Source organism: Eulemur rufifrons, chromosome 6 (assembly GCF_041146395.1).
Source record: "Eulemur rufifrons isolate Redbay chromosome 6, OSU_ERuf_1, whole genome shotgun sequence".
Classification (NCBI taxonomy): Eukaryota; Metazoa; Chordata; class Mammalia; order Primates; family Lemuridae; genus Eulemur; species Eulemur rufifrons.
The window spans coordinates 50,442,688-50,459,376 of record NC_090988.1 but is presented as its reverse complement, the minus strand read 5'-3'; the positions used below and the strand labels follow the sequence as shown (position 1 = coordinate 50,459,376).

At 36.3% G+C, this 16,689-nt stretch overlaps 1 protein-coding gene across 1 annotated transcript in view; it reads right to left on the bottom strand.

Annotated features, from left to right (window-relative positions):
- Positions 1-16,689, bottom strand: part of GDPD4 (glycerophosphodiester phosphodiesterase domain containing 4) — a 120,062-nt gene that overhangs the window by 17,668 nt on the left and 85,705 nt on the right. Inside the window, exons 12-13 of the mRNA XM_069470484.1 lie at positions 7,279-7,500; positions 6,193-6,347 (exon numbers count right to left, since the gene is read on the bottom strand). Coding sequence (XP_069326585.1) covers positions 6,193-6,347; positions 7,279-7,500 — 377 coding nt within the window. The remainder of the gene's footprint in view (positions 1-6,192; positions 6,348-7,278; positions 7,501-16,689) is intronic.

Sequence of the window (16,689 nt, the reverse complement as noted above, 5' to 3'; positions counted from 1 at the left end):
GACAGAGCAGGACTCTGTCTCAAAAAACAAACAACCAACAAAACAAACAAAAAAAACAACTAAGTAGAAGGATAAAAATAACAAAGATAAGAGCAGAAATCAATGTAACAGGAAAGTAAAGCTGCAATATGAAAATACTAATAAAGCCAAAATTTGGTGCTTTGAAATTATTAATAGAATTTATAAACCCCTAGCAAGAATGATCAAGAAAAAGAGGGAAAATAAAAATTTCTAGTATCAAAATGCATTGGAACTAGAGCTGGTAGTTGTACAACACTGTAAATGAATTAAATGCTGTTGAATTATTTATTTTAAAGTGATTATTTCTGTGTTATAAAAATTTCACCTAAATGAATTATTTTTTAATATAAAAATTTTTAAAAACACTGAAAAATAGACCAATAATGAGTAATAAAAAGTTTCCCATCATTCTGATGGGTATTTTTGTCAGATAAGAAAACAAAAATAAAGAAACAGAAAAAAAAAATCTTCAGTCAAAGAAAGGTCCAGGGCCTGATGGCTTTACTGCTGAATTCTACTGAATATTTAAAGAAAAACTAATATCAATCTTTCTTAAACTCTTCCAAAAAATTAAAATGAAAGGAATGTTTCCAAACTCATTTTACAAAGTCAGCATTACCCTGATATCAAAGCCAAAGAGACTATAAAAAAAGAAAATTATAGGCCAATATCACTGATGAACATAGAGATAAAAATCCTCAAAAAATACTAGCAAGTTCAATTCAACAGCACATTAAAAAGATCATTTACCATGATCAAGTGGGATTTACTCCTAGGATGCAAGGATGGTTCAACATATGCAAGTCTATAAATGTCACATACTGCACTAACAGAATGAAGGACAAAAACCATATATGCATCTCAACAGATCCAGAAAAAGCACTTCAAAAAATTCAGCACCCTTTAAAGACAAAAACTCTCAACAGATTATATATAGAAAGAATGTACCTCAAATACAATAGAGGCCACACAGGACAAGGCCACAGCTAACATCATACTCAATGGTGAAAAGTTGAAAGCTCTTCTTCTAAGATCAGGAACAAGACAAGAATGCCTAATCTCACCACTTCTTTTCAACATAGTGCTGGAAGTCCTAGCCAGAGCAATTAGGCAAGAAAGAAAAATAAAACGCATCCACACTGGAAAAGAAGAGGTGAGATTGTCTCTAGTTGCAGATGACATGAACTTTTATAGAAAACCCTAAAGACCCTATCGAAAAACAGTACTGAAACTCATCAACAAATTCAGTAAAGTCACAAGATACAAAATCAACATACAAAAATCAGTAGTGTTTCTATACGCTAACAAGAAACTATCTGATGAAAATATGAAAATAATCCCATTTACAACACCAACAAAAATAAAATAAAATTCTTAGGAATAAATTTAACCAAGGAAGTGAAAGATCTGAACGCTGAAAACTATAAAACATAAATGAGAGAGTTGAAGAAAACACAAATAAATGGAAAAATATAACATGTTTATGGATTAGAAGACTTAAATTTCTTAAAATGTCTAAATTATGTGAAATAAAATAAAATCTCAAGTCCCTTAGCTGACTGAATGGACCCCCTCTTGGCCAAAGGGACCCCAGAAACACCTTAAAGCTGACAATGCTGGCCATGAGAAGGGAGATCAGACATGCCTCATCATGCCTCCCTCCCTTCTTGGAGACGTCCTTTGTAACTCATTAACAGGCCGGAGACTATACAAGACAGAGCTTAAATAACACCTGCAGGCCATCAATTTACTCAACAGATCACTTGAGTTTCACAAATGTCTGGTGGCTCATCTCTAATTAACAGACATCCTTATCTTAAGTTAAAACATTCCAAGCCTTTAGACAAAGCTTCATTTCTTTAATTATAAATCAAAGAATCTTTAAACCCACCTATAACCTGTAAGCCCTCTGCTTTGAGATGTCCTGCCTTTTTGGGCCAAACCAATGTACACCCTCCATGTATTAACTTAGGGTCTTACATGTAAGTTCCTATCTCCATGAACCAAACTGTAATCTGTCACCAAACTGAAACCCAGCTACCACAGGCACATTTTCTCAGGACCTCTAGAGGCCATGTGCTCTGGGATGGTCACACACATTGGGCTCAGAATAAATCTCTTTAAATTATTTTACTGAGTCGGGGTTTTTCTCCATTAACAATACCAAATAATCTACAGATTCAAAGTAATCCCTATCAAATTTTCAATGTAATTTTTCATAGAAATAGAAAAAACAATCCTTAAATTTATATGGAACCACAAAAGACCCTGAAGAGCCAAAAGCAATCTTGAGCAAAAGGAACCAAATTATAGACATCACACTCCCTGATTTCAAAATATACTATAAAGCTGTTATAATCAAAATAGCATGGAAGTGGCATAAAAACAGACACATACCAATGGAATGGAAAAGAGAGCCCAGAAATAAATTCACATATTTTTGGTCAATTGATTTTTGAAAAAGGAGCCAAAAACACACAATGGGGAAAGGACGGTTTCTTCAATAAATGGTGTCGAGAAATTGGATATCCATATGAAGAATAAAAATAGACCTTTATCTCACACCATACACAAAATATCAAATCAAAATTGATTAAAGACTTAAACGTAAGACCTGAAACTAAAAGTACTAGAAGAAAACATAGGAGAAAAGCTCCAAAACATTGGTTTGGGCAATGATATTTTGAATATGACCCCAAAAGCACAGGTAACAAAAGCAAAAATAGACAAATGGAACTACATCAAACTAGAAAGCTTCTGCACAGCAAAGCAAAAAATCAATACACTGAAAAGAAAATTTATGAAATGGGAGAAAATATTTAATAGCAAAAAACCCCATATAACCCAATTTAAAAATGAGCTAAGGACCTGAAAAGATATTTCTCAAAAGAAGGCAAACAAATGGCTAACAGGTATATGAAAAAATGCTCAACATCACTGATGATTAAGGAAATACAAATTAAAACCAAAATGAGATTATCATCTCACACCTGTTAGAATGGCAATTACTAAAAAGATGAAAGATAAGTGTTGGTGAGGATATGGAAAAAAGGGAACTCTTATATACTGTTGGTGGGAATATAGATTAGTATAGCCATTATGGAAAACAAGATGGAGGTTCCTCAAAAAACTAAAAACAAAATTAACATGATCTAGACATCCCACTACTGAGTATACGTTCAAAAAAGTGAAATCAGTATGTCAAAGAGATATCTGCACTCCCATGTTCATTGTACCATAATTCACAACAGTTAAGAAGATACAGAATCAACCTAAATGTCCATTAATGGATAAAGGAAATGTGTTATATATTAATGCATACAATGGAATACTATTCAGTCTTAAAAAAGAAGGAAATTCTGTCATTTGTGACTACATGGCTGAACCTGGAGGACATGATGCTAAGTGAAATAAGCCAAGCACAGAAAGACAAATACCACATCATCTCACTTATATGTGGAATCTAAAAAAGTCAAACTTGCAGAAATACAGAGTAGAATGGTGTTACCAAAAAAAGGCTGGAGGATTAAGGGAGAGGGAGATGTTGGTCAAAGGGTATAAAGTTTCAGTTAAACAGAGGGAGTAAGTTTTTGAGATCTACTGCATGGTATGGTAACTATTCAATAATAAAGTGTTATATATTTCAAACTAAGAAAAAGGCTGAGGCAGTAGGATCATTTGAGGCTAGGAGTTCAAGACCAGTCTGGGCAACATAGTAGGAGTCCCCATTTCTACAAAGATTAAAAGATTAGCTGGGCATGGTGGCATGTGTCTGTGGTCCTAGCTACTGGGGAGGCTGGGCCAGGAGGACTGCTTGAGCCCAGGAGTTTGAGGTTACAGCAAGCTATGATTGTGCCACACTAGGCCAGGCAACAAAGTGAGACTCTGTCTCAAAAAAAAAAAACAAAACAAAAAACAAAACCACACACACACAAAAACAAAACCAAAAACTTCCAAACAAAGTAGCTAAGAGAGTAAATCTAAAATGTCTCTAAATGAAAAATGATAAGTGAGGTGATAGATATGTTAATTAGCTTGATTTAACCATTCTGTATGTATACATATATTAAAACATCACATTATACCTTGTATAATTATGATGTCAATTAAAAATATTACTTTTAAAAATTTCTTAAAAACACTTAAAAAATTTCTAGCCTCAAGAAGATAGCAATTCTATACTGATATACTTTAAATATATTATTTTAATTAGAATAATTAAATACATTAATTCAAATAATGTATTTAAAGCATTATCAGTCAAAATGGCAAGTTCACAGTCTTGTGACTGGTCTGATAAACTAGGATGTGAATACTGATCATAGAAAATGTACTGGAAATGTGATTGTAATCACAGATATTCTGGTCATAATATTACTCAAATATTTAAGGTATAACTGCTTACTTTCTTAAAATGCAGAGGTCCTTGAGGGGCATGATTTGGAATACAGTCCTGCTCACGAATTTATCATGACCAGCTTTATCGAAGTAGTGTAGCTATACGGAAAAAAGACTTATTCGTACTAGAGTATATGCCCTCCTAAAGAAGGATGACGCTTACTTACATTGACCTTTCACATAAAACTATCATGGTGCACTGTTCATATTACTACTCAGTAAATATTTGCTGAGCTAAACTAAATGGCTTGACTTTATAATAGGATTCAGGATACGATCCCTGTTAAATATGATGCCAGCTGAAATTATGCCTGTATAACTGTGGCCAAGGAATTAACTTTAAAGCCATAGTGGTGAAAGAATTTGAACTCTGTAGTCTGTCAGACCTATATTTAAATCTCAGGTTCAACATTGACCAACCGTGTGAACTACCTAACCTCTGTGAATAGGAAGTGATAATTCCACTGCACAACATGGAAAGATGGTGACAATAAAAGCAGCAGCTAACATTTACTGTGTTCTTACATATTTGCCCAGCATATATGTGTGTATACTATGAATAATCTCATTCAACCTTTTAACCATTCCAGCAGGTGCCACTGTTATTCTAATTTACAAAGGAGAAAACTGACAATTAGAAACTTGTCCTAAGTCATATGAGCAGCTGATGGATAGGCCAGGATTTGAAACAGAGCCCACGGTCTACCAAACATAGAACTTGACACATAATAAAGGCACAATAAATGGAAGCCATTATAATTATTTTTCATCTACTAGATCAATCTAAGTTAGGATTAGGAGAGGAAGAAATCATTTTAGAGCCATTTTCTATTTGGAGAAAAAGTAAAAGGAAATAGAACTATGCTCAAAATAGAGGAGTAGTTGAGTAAAGAGAAATCTTCTGAATGGGAAATAGAAAGTAAAACATATATTTTCTAATACTAAAAGAAAAAAGACATTATTATATGATCAACCACCTCCTGGCCAGAAAGGCATAAGAAGCAACATCAGAAACAGAGGTTCAGGCCTTGGGATGCGGAAAGGTATAGTATGTAAGAGAATTTTTATGAAGCCCAGAGTGTGTGTCTATATACACACACACACACACACACACACACACACGAGTATATATATCTGCAAGGAAGACTTTGTCTCTGAAGCATTTAGAATTATCTAAAAAATTATTCTTAAATCTAAGAGAAAGGGAATATGGATTAATCATGATTAATAACAGTTAAGTTTGGAAAGTTACCATCTTATCTCCAGGTACTTTTAATTCTAAAAATCCATCTCCAATTATATATTTATAAATGTAGCAGTTAATAACTTTAATTTCTTCTTGTGTTTGTCTATTTTAAGTTTTTTTATAATGGTTTTGAGTTATATCCTTAATTATTCCTGTAAGAAATATGGCTATCTGGATCACAAAGCCATTTATGAGGTATTGCATCAACTGGTAATGGCAGGAGGAAATAAATGTCCACCTTATTTAAACATAGAAATGCCAAGCATACAAAAAGTGTGCTGAATGATGAGAGACTGGAGCACACAAGAGAAGGGGCTGAAGTCTATGTTCCAGGCACATAGCCTATACTAGATAAATGTTTGTTGGCAGAGGGAGGGAGGGAGGAACAGGAAGGAGAAAGTAGGGGATTCCAAGAAGATAACTACATAAATGCTGAAATGGAAAGGAGAAGTTAAGTAGTTTAGTTGTAATGTTTTTTTGTGCAACTAAGGCAATACATGCCAAGAGAGATGTGGTCAAACACTTACCCTAACTTACTGTAGACTAAATCCTTGTAGTCGACATTTATTCTACTGATATTTTCTTTTGTAAGGTATTCAATGGAGAGTGAAGTTTCTACACGCTGAAGACCAGGAGCCATGTACTTGACATATGCCTTATCATGGGTCGGTAACCAAAAAACCTGTAAGGAGAAACAGGAAGTCCTTCAGTAATCAGCTGTCTAGGTACAAACAGCCCCATAAAGAATGGAGGGAGCTCCATTCCAGCACTGGTAGTAGCCTACAGGGAGCAGAGAGAGATTCTAGCCCTTGGTGAAAAGTCAACCTGGACTTTTGTCTAATATTGCCTAATGAATTCTTATAATGGGGCTTTTACCAGGGCTGTTCTGGAGCTGAGTTTTCTGAGGAGTTAACATCAAGGGTCAAGGGCCCACTGTGTACAGAAGGCCTCATACTAGCAAAGTACATGAGGAGTTGGCAGATGTAGATGAATGGTGGGAATCAAAACATCTCTGGTTGGTAATCCTTAAAGTCATCTTTGAGAGGAGTCATTTACTGCCAACGGGGATGCTATTATGACTCATCTGTAAAAACAGCTCCATTTGTACAAAGACATATTTTTTTCATAACACTCCCATATTCTGAGAATTTAATGGATTTGAAGTAACTGCCAAATGCAGAGTTGCTTGTGAAAAACATAATGAGCAAATCTCTACTCAACTAAGAGCCAGTTGTCTTTTGTGTATCATTCATTAAAGCCAAGTCCTCAAAGCCTTAGTGTTACCCAAGCTCTTTCTAATAGATCTATGTTGGTGATGGTACAGATCACATCACATAGTCATCACACACATTCCTCTCTAACAGGGTGCTGATATTTCATTTGGTTTGGAAGAGCAAACAGCCTCAATGGTTTTCCCCACTGAGGTCAATTTAACTGGGTCATTCTTAAATTACCACATGTAGCTGTATAAGCAACAATCTCCATTTCCACAGGAAGTAAAATTACTTAAGGACCCCAGGGAAGACTGACAGGCAGGTCAAGTTCAACTATTATATTCCTGGGAAATGCTACCTACCTCCCAACCCCTACCATAAATACTGAGATAGACATACCCGACGTTGCTCAATTTTAGAGTCAAGGATCACATCTATTACTCGGCGGACAAATGTGTGTCTGAGAGGATGTTTTGGTGGCGGGCCATAAAGATCAAATATCACAAATTTATTTTCCTTCTTTGCAAGTCTCAAAAAATCAGCTAGTTTTGGAATCGACTGATTTCTTGCTCTTTTTTTATCCTCCTCTGATAGAGGTTTCATATTGAAAAATGGTTTGGTCTAAAAATAAATACATCCGAAAATACATTGATTCTCATCAAAAGCATTTTCCAGTTCTCACACTATGTAGCCCCACATCCAGCTCTACCTCCATGGTGCTCCATTACCACTCAATCCACCAGGCCTTCTGAAATACTCACCTTGAGATAAGAGTTGACAAGGAAAGAAACAAAATATAATCTTCATCAGTAATTATGGTGTTTGGAATGATTTCTTCTCTATCCTAGAACCTGTTGTATTTGCACTGAAAGTCCTTCATGTTCTTACCCTGACTTTCCTTTCCAGCCTTTTCTTCCGTAACTCAAGATAATACCTCCCTTTTCAGTTATGTTGGCTTTCTACATGTGCGCTCACTGTTTTAACTTGTGTAATAAAAAAAACACGTGCTTTGGCTTCAACTGAATTCAGTCCCAGCTCTACCTCTTCCACTTGCCTTTCTTGCCATATCCACCTGTTAAAATCCTACCCTCAACCTGAAAAGCCCAGTTTAAATGCTATCTCTATCATAAAGCTTTCCTTAAATATTCCTTAACTAAAGACACTGATGGCTTTAAGCCCCACTGGCCCATTTTATGCCTCTGCAATTGTATGTCTCATTCTGCCTTCTATAGTTATTTGTACCTGTCTTAGATTAAAGCTCAAACCCTGGCTCACTATTCTTCTTGCTGTGCAACCTTGGTAAAACCATTTAAATTCTCAGTGTCTTCACTGCCCAAATTACGAATGGAGGAAGGGAAGACTAATCTATATATTTCTTAGGATTATTCTGAGGGTTAAATGTGATAAAATATTTGCAAAGTCTGGGAGAATGTCTGATACATAGAAAAGTGCACAATTCACATTAGTTCCCTCACTCTCTATTGACTCTACTAGAGTGCAACTCCCTCACGGCAGGAACTGTCATATACTCTCTGCAATGCACAGAATTTCACCTAACACATAGCAAACCATACATATGTTTGCATTATTAAATTTAACAGATGGCTACTTTTATCATCAATTGACAATTTTAAATCATTTGTGGGTGAAAGCAGTGATTAAAGGCAACCTCTCAGGAGAAGGAAGCAGTAATTACCTCACATTTTAAGACCCAAGTCATCTCTCTTTCTCTACACAACTTTATCTGCATTCTCATTCACATCCTTTCTATTTCTTTTCCTCCTTCCCTTGACCTCCTAAACAAGCTGTGTGGGGAGTTAGCTACACTCCCAGCAAAAGTTCGGGTCCCTCAGACAGGGGTCTTCGCAAAGGATGAAAAAGTAGTAGGAAACAGAAATACAAATAACACAGAGAGCCAAAGATATAGTTTATAAAGTCAAGATTTATGAAGATAGACAAAGCAGGGTGCCTGGAAGGTTACATCTCTTCCTGCAGAAATGCAACCCAGACTGAAGTTTTACACAGATACTTATAGTGTAGGTATAGGTTTTTGGTTGCCAAAGGTAACAAGATTTACATAGTGATAGGTAGTTTGGTTTAGGGTCAAAGCCTTCTAAAAGGCTACTACAGATCCTTTAACTAACTCTATCTAGGTGAACAATGAGTTATAAAATCTTCTTAGGGCAAACTTCTAAGTTTTATGATAAGGCTATTACTTTAGCAAAAACAGAGACATCGTGGCTCTGGTTATTGTGTATTAGAACAGAGATTTCAGAAGTCAAGCATGAGCTGTCCCTTATGCTATTTACTTTAACCGCATGGTTCCGTCTGGGCCTGGCTCGGGCAGGAGCATATCTGTTTGATCAGCTCTCATCTCCAGTGGCCTGTCTTTGTTGATCAGCTCTGGCATCCTATGGCTCTAGGCAAGACCTGCTTTGTCTTTCAAAACAGGTGAGAGCCAAAGACCCGGATTGCAATGATCACCTTGGAATGCAGCTGCTACTCACCATTGAGACGCCCTCCTGAGGCAAGGCAGCTTTTTTTTTTTTTTTTATTGCCTTTGAGCCCTCTTTTTTTTTTTTTTTTTAAAGGTTAGAGATATTTTATTTTATTTTTTTTTATTATTTTTTTTATTTAATTTTACAGAATCAAAGAGTCTAACAGTATATCTTGTTAGATACAGTATGTCCTCATAATGTATACATTATTTCTTGTACAATGATATGAAATAATATGGGAAATATTCATGATAAATTATTAAGTGAACAGTGCAAGTTAAAAACAATAGTTTCATATTTTTTTCCCCACCCCCCCTTTCCCGAGTCAGCACCTTCAAGTGTTACCACTCCCCAAACGGTGCGCAATGCACTCATTGTGTAGGCATACCCCCATCCCCTCCCCCACCCCCCACCTCAGTCTGATGTCCAATTGGTGTCGTTTCCAGATTTGTATTTAGGTGATGATCAGGGAAACCAATTTTCTGGTGAGTACATGTGATGCTTGTTTTTCCATTCTTGGGATACTTCACTTAATATAATGGGTTCCAACTCTCTCCAGGAGAACCATAGAGATGTTGTATCTTCATCATTCCTTATAGCTGAGTAGTATTCCATGGTATACATATACCACAGTTTACTAATCCAATCATGTATTGATGGGCATTTGGGTTGTTTCCACATCTTTGCTATTGTGAATTGTGCTGCTATAAACATTTGGGTACACGTGCCTTTGTTACAGAATGACCTTTTTTCCTTTGGGTATATGCCCAGTAATGGGATTGCTGGGTCAAATGGCAGGTCTACTTGAATCTGTTTAAGATACCTCCATAATGCTTTCCACAGAGGTTGCACTAGTTTGCAGTCCCACCAGCAGTGTATTAGTGTTCCTGTCTCTCCACACCCACGCCAACATGTGTTGTTTTGGGTTTTTTTGATAAAGGCCATTCTCACTGGGGTTAAGTGATATCTCATTGTGGTTTTGATTTGCATTTCCCTGATGATTAGAGATGTTGAACACTTTTTCATATGTTTGTTAGCCATTTTTATATCTTCTTTTGAAAAATTTCTATTCATGTCCTTTGCCCACTTTTTGATAGGGTTGCTTGATTTTTTCTTGCTGATTTTCCTGAGTTCTAAATAGATTCTTGTTATCAGTCCTTTATCTGATGTGTAGTATGCAAAAATTTTTTCCCATTCTGTAGGTGGTCTGTTTATTCTCTGGACTGTTTCTTTGGCTGTGCAGAAGCTTTTTAATTTAATCATGTCCCATTCATTTATTTTTGTTGCTGCTGTGATTGCCTTGGGGGTCTTCTTCATAAATTCTTTGCCTAGGCCAATGTCTGTAAGAGTCTTTCCTACATTTTCTTCTAGAATTCTGATTGTATCACGCCTAAGGTTTAAGTCTGTTATCCACCGTGATTTGATTTTTGTGAGAGGTGCAAGGCAGCTTTTGATATGTGAACTAACACGGTTACATTTTCCTTTAGAGCAAAGCCTTGCAAGACTTCTGAAATCATATCTGTCTCTAAAAATATATGGGGCATTTCTATAAATCAATATTTCTTAGGCTCAACAAAGCTGCCCTTTCTCATGTTTTTCTCAGGAAAGAAACAATCACATTGTACAATAGCCCCCAGAAAATTGCTAAACCAGAAAGCATATCATAGAATTTGAATTGTACCATGATCTAGATCTGAGTTGAGGACTACAACTAAGGGTTTTCTTAATTCTCAGGAAAATAGAAATTTGCTTCAGAATTCAAGATTTTGTTAGAAACTACCAGATCCAGACAAATTGGTTCACTTAATTGTTAAATCTTCTTGTGAGAAAAATTGTTAAAAGAACAGGAAAGGAGAGACCAACACAAGACCAAATATTCAAAATAGCAAAAAGGATAAAGATCAATCAATAGGAGAGTGTAAAACTAGACTCCAGCAAGCTTTAAATAGTATTATGGGGTAGATTTAAATCTGAAGTAAATTGAACCTCTTTTTTTTTCATATACAATAGGAGACTTAATCAGAAAAATAAACCAGAATGTGACAATGCCTGTTTAAACTATATCCAACATGTGGTTGAACGTTTTCAAAAAACCCTAGGAAGTAAAAAGGTAGAAATGAAAACAAACTTCTGGTTCTCCAGATAAAAAACATCTAGTTCCTCATATAATAATAAAATGAAAAGGTCCTTCGTTCTCTATGCCCATGTGTAGAGATATCACCAGTAGAAAGATTATTGGAAAAGACAATGTATAAATAATATTGGTTAAGAAACAGAAGGACAATTATTCAACATCTGTACAATGGTCCATGTCAAGGAAAGCATTACCACTGAACAGATAATTCTGGTGAAAACAATCTGTAACTCCAGATGATCAACAATACAGTTTTCTTGTTAATATGGGTGCCACTACATCTACCACTAATCCCATTACCATAAAATATCAGGTCACTCAGACTACTAAAACCACTCAAGTAGTAGAAATTTCTAACAATCCTTAGTTCTGTTCCATTTCTCAACATAAAACTATTACTTTGAGACCATTGTCAGAACACTTCTTTCTTCTCTATGGCATTTCCCCTATAAATTTAAATGTTAGGAATCTACTGTGCAAAAAGAGCCATCAGAAGAAATGTACTGCAGAAAAATTATTTTTAGAAGCCTCAGAAATTCTACTGCACATTATCAAATTATAGCTGATATGGACATTACTATATTGATTCAAAAAGTAACCAAATAGACTTTCTGGTTCCACATGTATGGAGCTTAGAAGATGCCACTCCATCCTAACAAGTAAAAAGTTGAACAGAATGAAAAATCAGCAACTCCTTTTGGATCTGAAAGGGAGGTGAGGACACAGGGAAAACTGCTGCCCACAAGATTAGAGAGACAAGCAAGTGAAAAAAGGGGAGTCACAGCTTACTGGAATGAGACCCATAAGTGGAAACCATAGAGTGCTAGGGTAGGAAAACCTAAACTGCAATTGCTAGAGGCTTAGTGTTGACAAGTCTGAGAGTTAAAAACTCAAGGGGGATGCAGTCAAAGGAGGGCCCCCCACACTTTTGCAAGAGTTTTAGCTCCAGGAGCTTTATCAGGTTTTCAAACATATTGGAGAAAAATCCCCTTATGTTTTTGGCAGGGAGAAGGAAAAGGAATTGTTCTGAGATACACCAGAGCACTCTGCTTCTTAACAAGGCCTGCAGTCAGGAGAAACTGTTTAACCACAGCCGAACCTGCTGGGGTTTTATCAGAGCCTAACTGAGCAGGAAGAAGGGAATTACCCAACTCTAGCCTACTCTAGCCATCTTGCCCCACCTAAGGGGGTGGGAAGGTGGGGAAACACAGAAGCACTTGTGAAGTTTGCAGCACAGAGGAAAAGGCTCATGAAGACTGAGACCTAATTATATGACTATAGAACACTTCCTCTCCCCCTAACACCTGACCACATTACTAAAAGCCTGTTTATAGCAGTTCCTTTTACCAGGTAAACCACATCCGATTATTAAGAAAAAATTACAAGGCATACTAAAAGGCAAAAAACAAACAAACAAACAAACAAAAAAACACCACAACTTGAAAGACCTCTGCCTTTCAGAGAGGTCTCTTCAGTAGAACCAGACATAGCAGAGATGTTGGAATCATCAGACCAAGAATTTAAAATAACAATGATTAATATGCTAAGGACTAAAAACTAGATAAAGGAGACAGCATACAAGGACAGATGGATGATGTAAGTGGAAAGATGGAAATCCTTAGAACCAACTTAAATGAAATGCTGTAGATAAAAAAAACAAACACACACTGTAACAAAAATAAAGAATGCCTTTAATGGGCTTTCTAGTTGACTGGACATGGCTAAACGCTCTGAACTTGAGGATCTATCAATAGAAACTTCTACAACTGAAAAGAAAACAGAACAAAGACTGAAAAAAATCAAAACAGAATATCCAAGAACTGTGGGATAACTATTGTACAAAAGGTGTAACATATGTGTAATGGTAATATCAAAAGGAGACGAAAGAAAAGAAGAAATATTTGAAACAATCATGACTGAGAATTTACCCCAAATTAATGTCAGACACCAAACTAAAGATCCAGGAAGCTTAGAGAAACCCTACCAGGATAAATGCCTCATCTGACTTCTCCTCAGAAACCACATGCAAGAAGAGAGTGGAGTAAAATATTTAAAGTGTTGAGAGAAAAACACCACCAACTTAAAATTCAATACGTTGCAAAATGATCCTACACATAGAAGGAACATACCCCAACATTATGAAAGCCATATATGACAAACCCACAGCCAACATCACACTGAATGAGGAAATGTTGAAAGCATTACCGCTAAGAACTGGAAGAAGACAAGGGTGCCAACTGTGACCACTTCTATTCAACATAGTACTGGAAATCCTAGCCAGAGTAATCAGGCAAGAGAAAGAAATAAAGAGTATCCAAATTGGGAAAAGGAGGTCAAACTAGCCCTGGTTGCTGATAATATGATTTTGTATGTAGAAAACCCTAACAACTCCACCAAAAGACTCTTTGAATTGAGAAATAAATTCAGCAAAGTCTCAGGGTATAAAATTAATGTACACAAATCAGTAGCATTTCTCTATGCTAATAACAGTCAAGTGGAGAGTCAAATCAAGGACCAAATACCATGTATAATATAGCTACAAAGAAAATAAAATACCTAGGAATATACTTAACCAAGGAGGTGAAAGATCTCTACAAGGAGAACTACAAAACAGTGATGGAAGAAATCACAGATGACATAAACAAATAGAAAAACATCCCATGCTTATGGATTGGTAGAATCAACATTATTAAAACTGCCCAAAGTGATTTACGGATTCAATGCAATCCGCATCAAAACACCAATGTCATATTTCACAGATCTAGAAAAAATAATTCTAAGCTTCATTTTGAACCAAAAAACAGCCTGAATAGCCAAAGCAATCTTAAGCAAAAAGAAGAAATCTGGAGGTATCACATTACGTGACTTCAAATTATGCAAAGCTATAATAACCAAAACAGCATGGTATTGGTATGGAAGTATAGACACAGACCAATGGAACAGAATAGAGAACCCAGAAATAAAACTATCTACCTACAACCAACTGATCTTTGACAAAGCAGACAACTACACTGGGGAAAGGAAGCCCTATTCAATAAATGGTGCTGGGAAAACTGCGTAGGCACATGCAGAAGAATGATACAGGACACCTATTTCTCACCATATGCAAAAATTAATTCAAAATGGATAAAAGATTTAAATGTAAAGTATGAAACCATAAAAATTCTAGAAGACAAAGTAGGAAAAAACTTCTAGACATTGGCCTAGGCAAAGAATTTATGACTAGGCAAATGTAAGGCAAATACAGCAATAAAAGAATAAATAAATGGGACCTAGTTAAATTAAAAAAGCTGCACAGCAAAGGAAATAATCAACAGAGTGAATACACAACCTACAGAATGGCAGAAAATATCTGCAAACTATACATCCAAAAAAGGGCTACTATCCAGAATCTGCAAAGAACTCAAACAAATCACCAAGAAAAAAACAAACAACCCCATCAAAAAGTGGGCAAAAGACAACAGAAGTTTTTACACTGTTGGTGGGACTGAAAATTAGCACAACCTCTATGGAACACAGTATGGAGAGTCCTCAAAGAAATAAATGTGGACTTACTATTTGATCCAGAAATTCCACTACTGGGTATCTAGCCAAAGGAAAAGAAGTCATGTTATCAAAAAGACACCTGCACTCAAATGTTTATAGCAGTGTAATTCACAACTGCAACCTAAGAGCCCATCAATTCATGAGTGGATAAAAAAAAAAATCATGGAGTACTTACTACTCAGCCACAAAAAGGAATGAAATAATGTCTTTGCACCAATTTGGATGGGACTGGCCCATTTCTTTTATTGTGGAAAATGAGGGGCATTATATTATGATTAGTTTCCCCCCTTTTTTTGAGACAGGTGTCACTATGTTGCCCAGGCTGGTCTCAAACTCCAGGGCTCAAGCGATCCTTTCACCTAGGCTTCCCGAGTAGCTGGGATACAAGTATGGACCACTGTGCCCAACTACAATTAGTTTTTTATTGCTGCAGTAACAAATTACCACAAACTTAGTGGCTTAAAAAAATAAAAATGGCCTATAGTTTTGTAGGCTAGAAGTCCCGTATGGGCCTCACTTAGCTAAAATCAAGGTGCTGGCAGGCCTGTGTTCCATTCTGGAGTCTCTAGGGGAGGATCCATTTCATGTTCATTCACAGTGCTAGCAGAATTCAGTTCCTGATGGTTGTAGAACTGAGGACCCCATTTCCTTGTTGTCTGTCAGCTAAAGGCTATTCCCAGCTTTTAGTGGCCACCTGTATTCGTTGGCTCATAGACTCCCTCTATCTTCAAAACCAGCAATGAGTGCTGAGTCCCTCTCATGTTTCAAATCTCTCCTGCCGCTTCTCCATTGCTGCATTTCTCTGGCCAAATCTAGGAAAGGCTCTCTGTTTTTAAGGACTCAATGTGACTAGGCTGGACACATCCAGATAATCCGGGATACGCTGCTCATCTAAAGTTCTATAACCTCAATCACAATTGCAAAGATCTTTTTTACCATGTATGGTAACATATTTACAGGTTCCAAGATTTAGGGCATGGACATCTTTGGGAGGCCATTATTCCATCTCTGACACATCATGAAGAAGGAGTAAATTCTCTAAGGAGACATAAAAATCCTAAATGTGTATGTTGTTAACCAAGCTTCAAAATGTATGAGGTGAAAACTGATAGACCTAAAAGGAAAAATAAATAAATCAACAATTATGGTTGGAGACTCCATCACTCCTCTCTCAGTAATTGATAGAACAAGCAGGCAGATGATTCATAAGAATAAAGACAACTCAAACAACATTTTTGACCTAATGACATTTCCAAAACATTCTATCCAACAATTGCAGAATATAGATTCTTCTCATGTGCACTTGGAACATTCATCAAGACAGACCATATTGTGAACCATAAAACAAACCTTAATAAATATAAAATAGAAATCATATAAAGTATGCACTCAGACAACAACAGAATTAAACTAGAAATCACTAAGAAGATATCTGGAAAATCCACAAATATTTGGAAATTTGAAGAAAAACTTCTAAATAACCTATGGGTCAAGGAAGAAGGCTTAGGTGAAATTTTAAAATATTTTCAATAAAAATTAAAATGCAAGGCCGGGCGCGGTGGCTCATGCCTGTAATCCTAGCGCTCTGGGAGGCCGAGGCAGGTGGATTGTTTGAGCTCAGGAGTTCAAGAC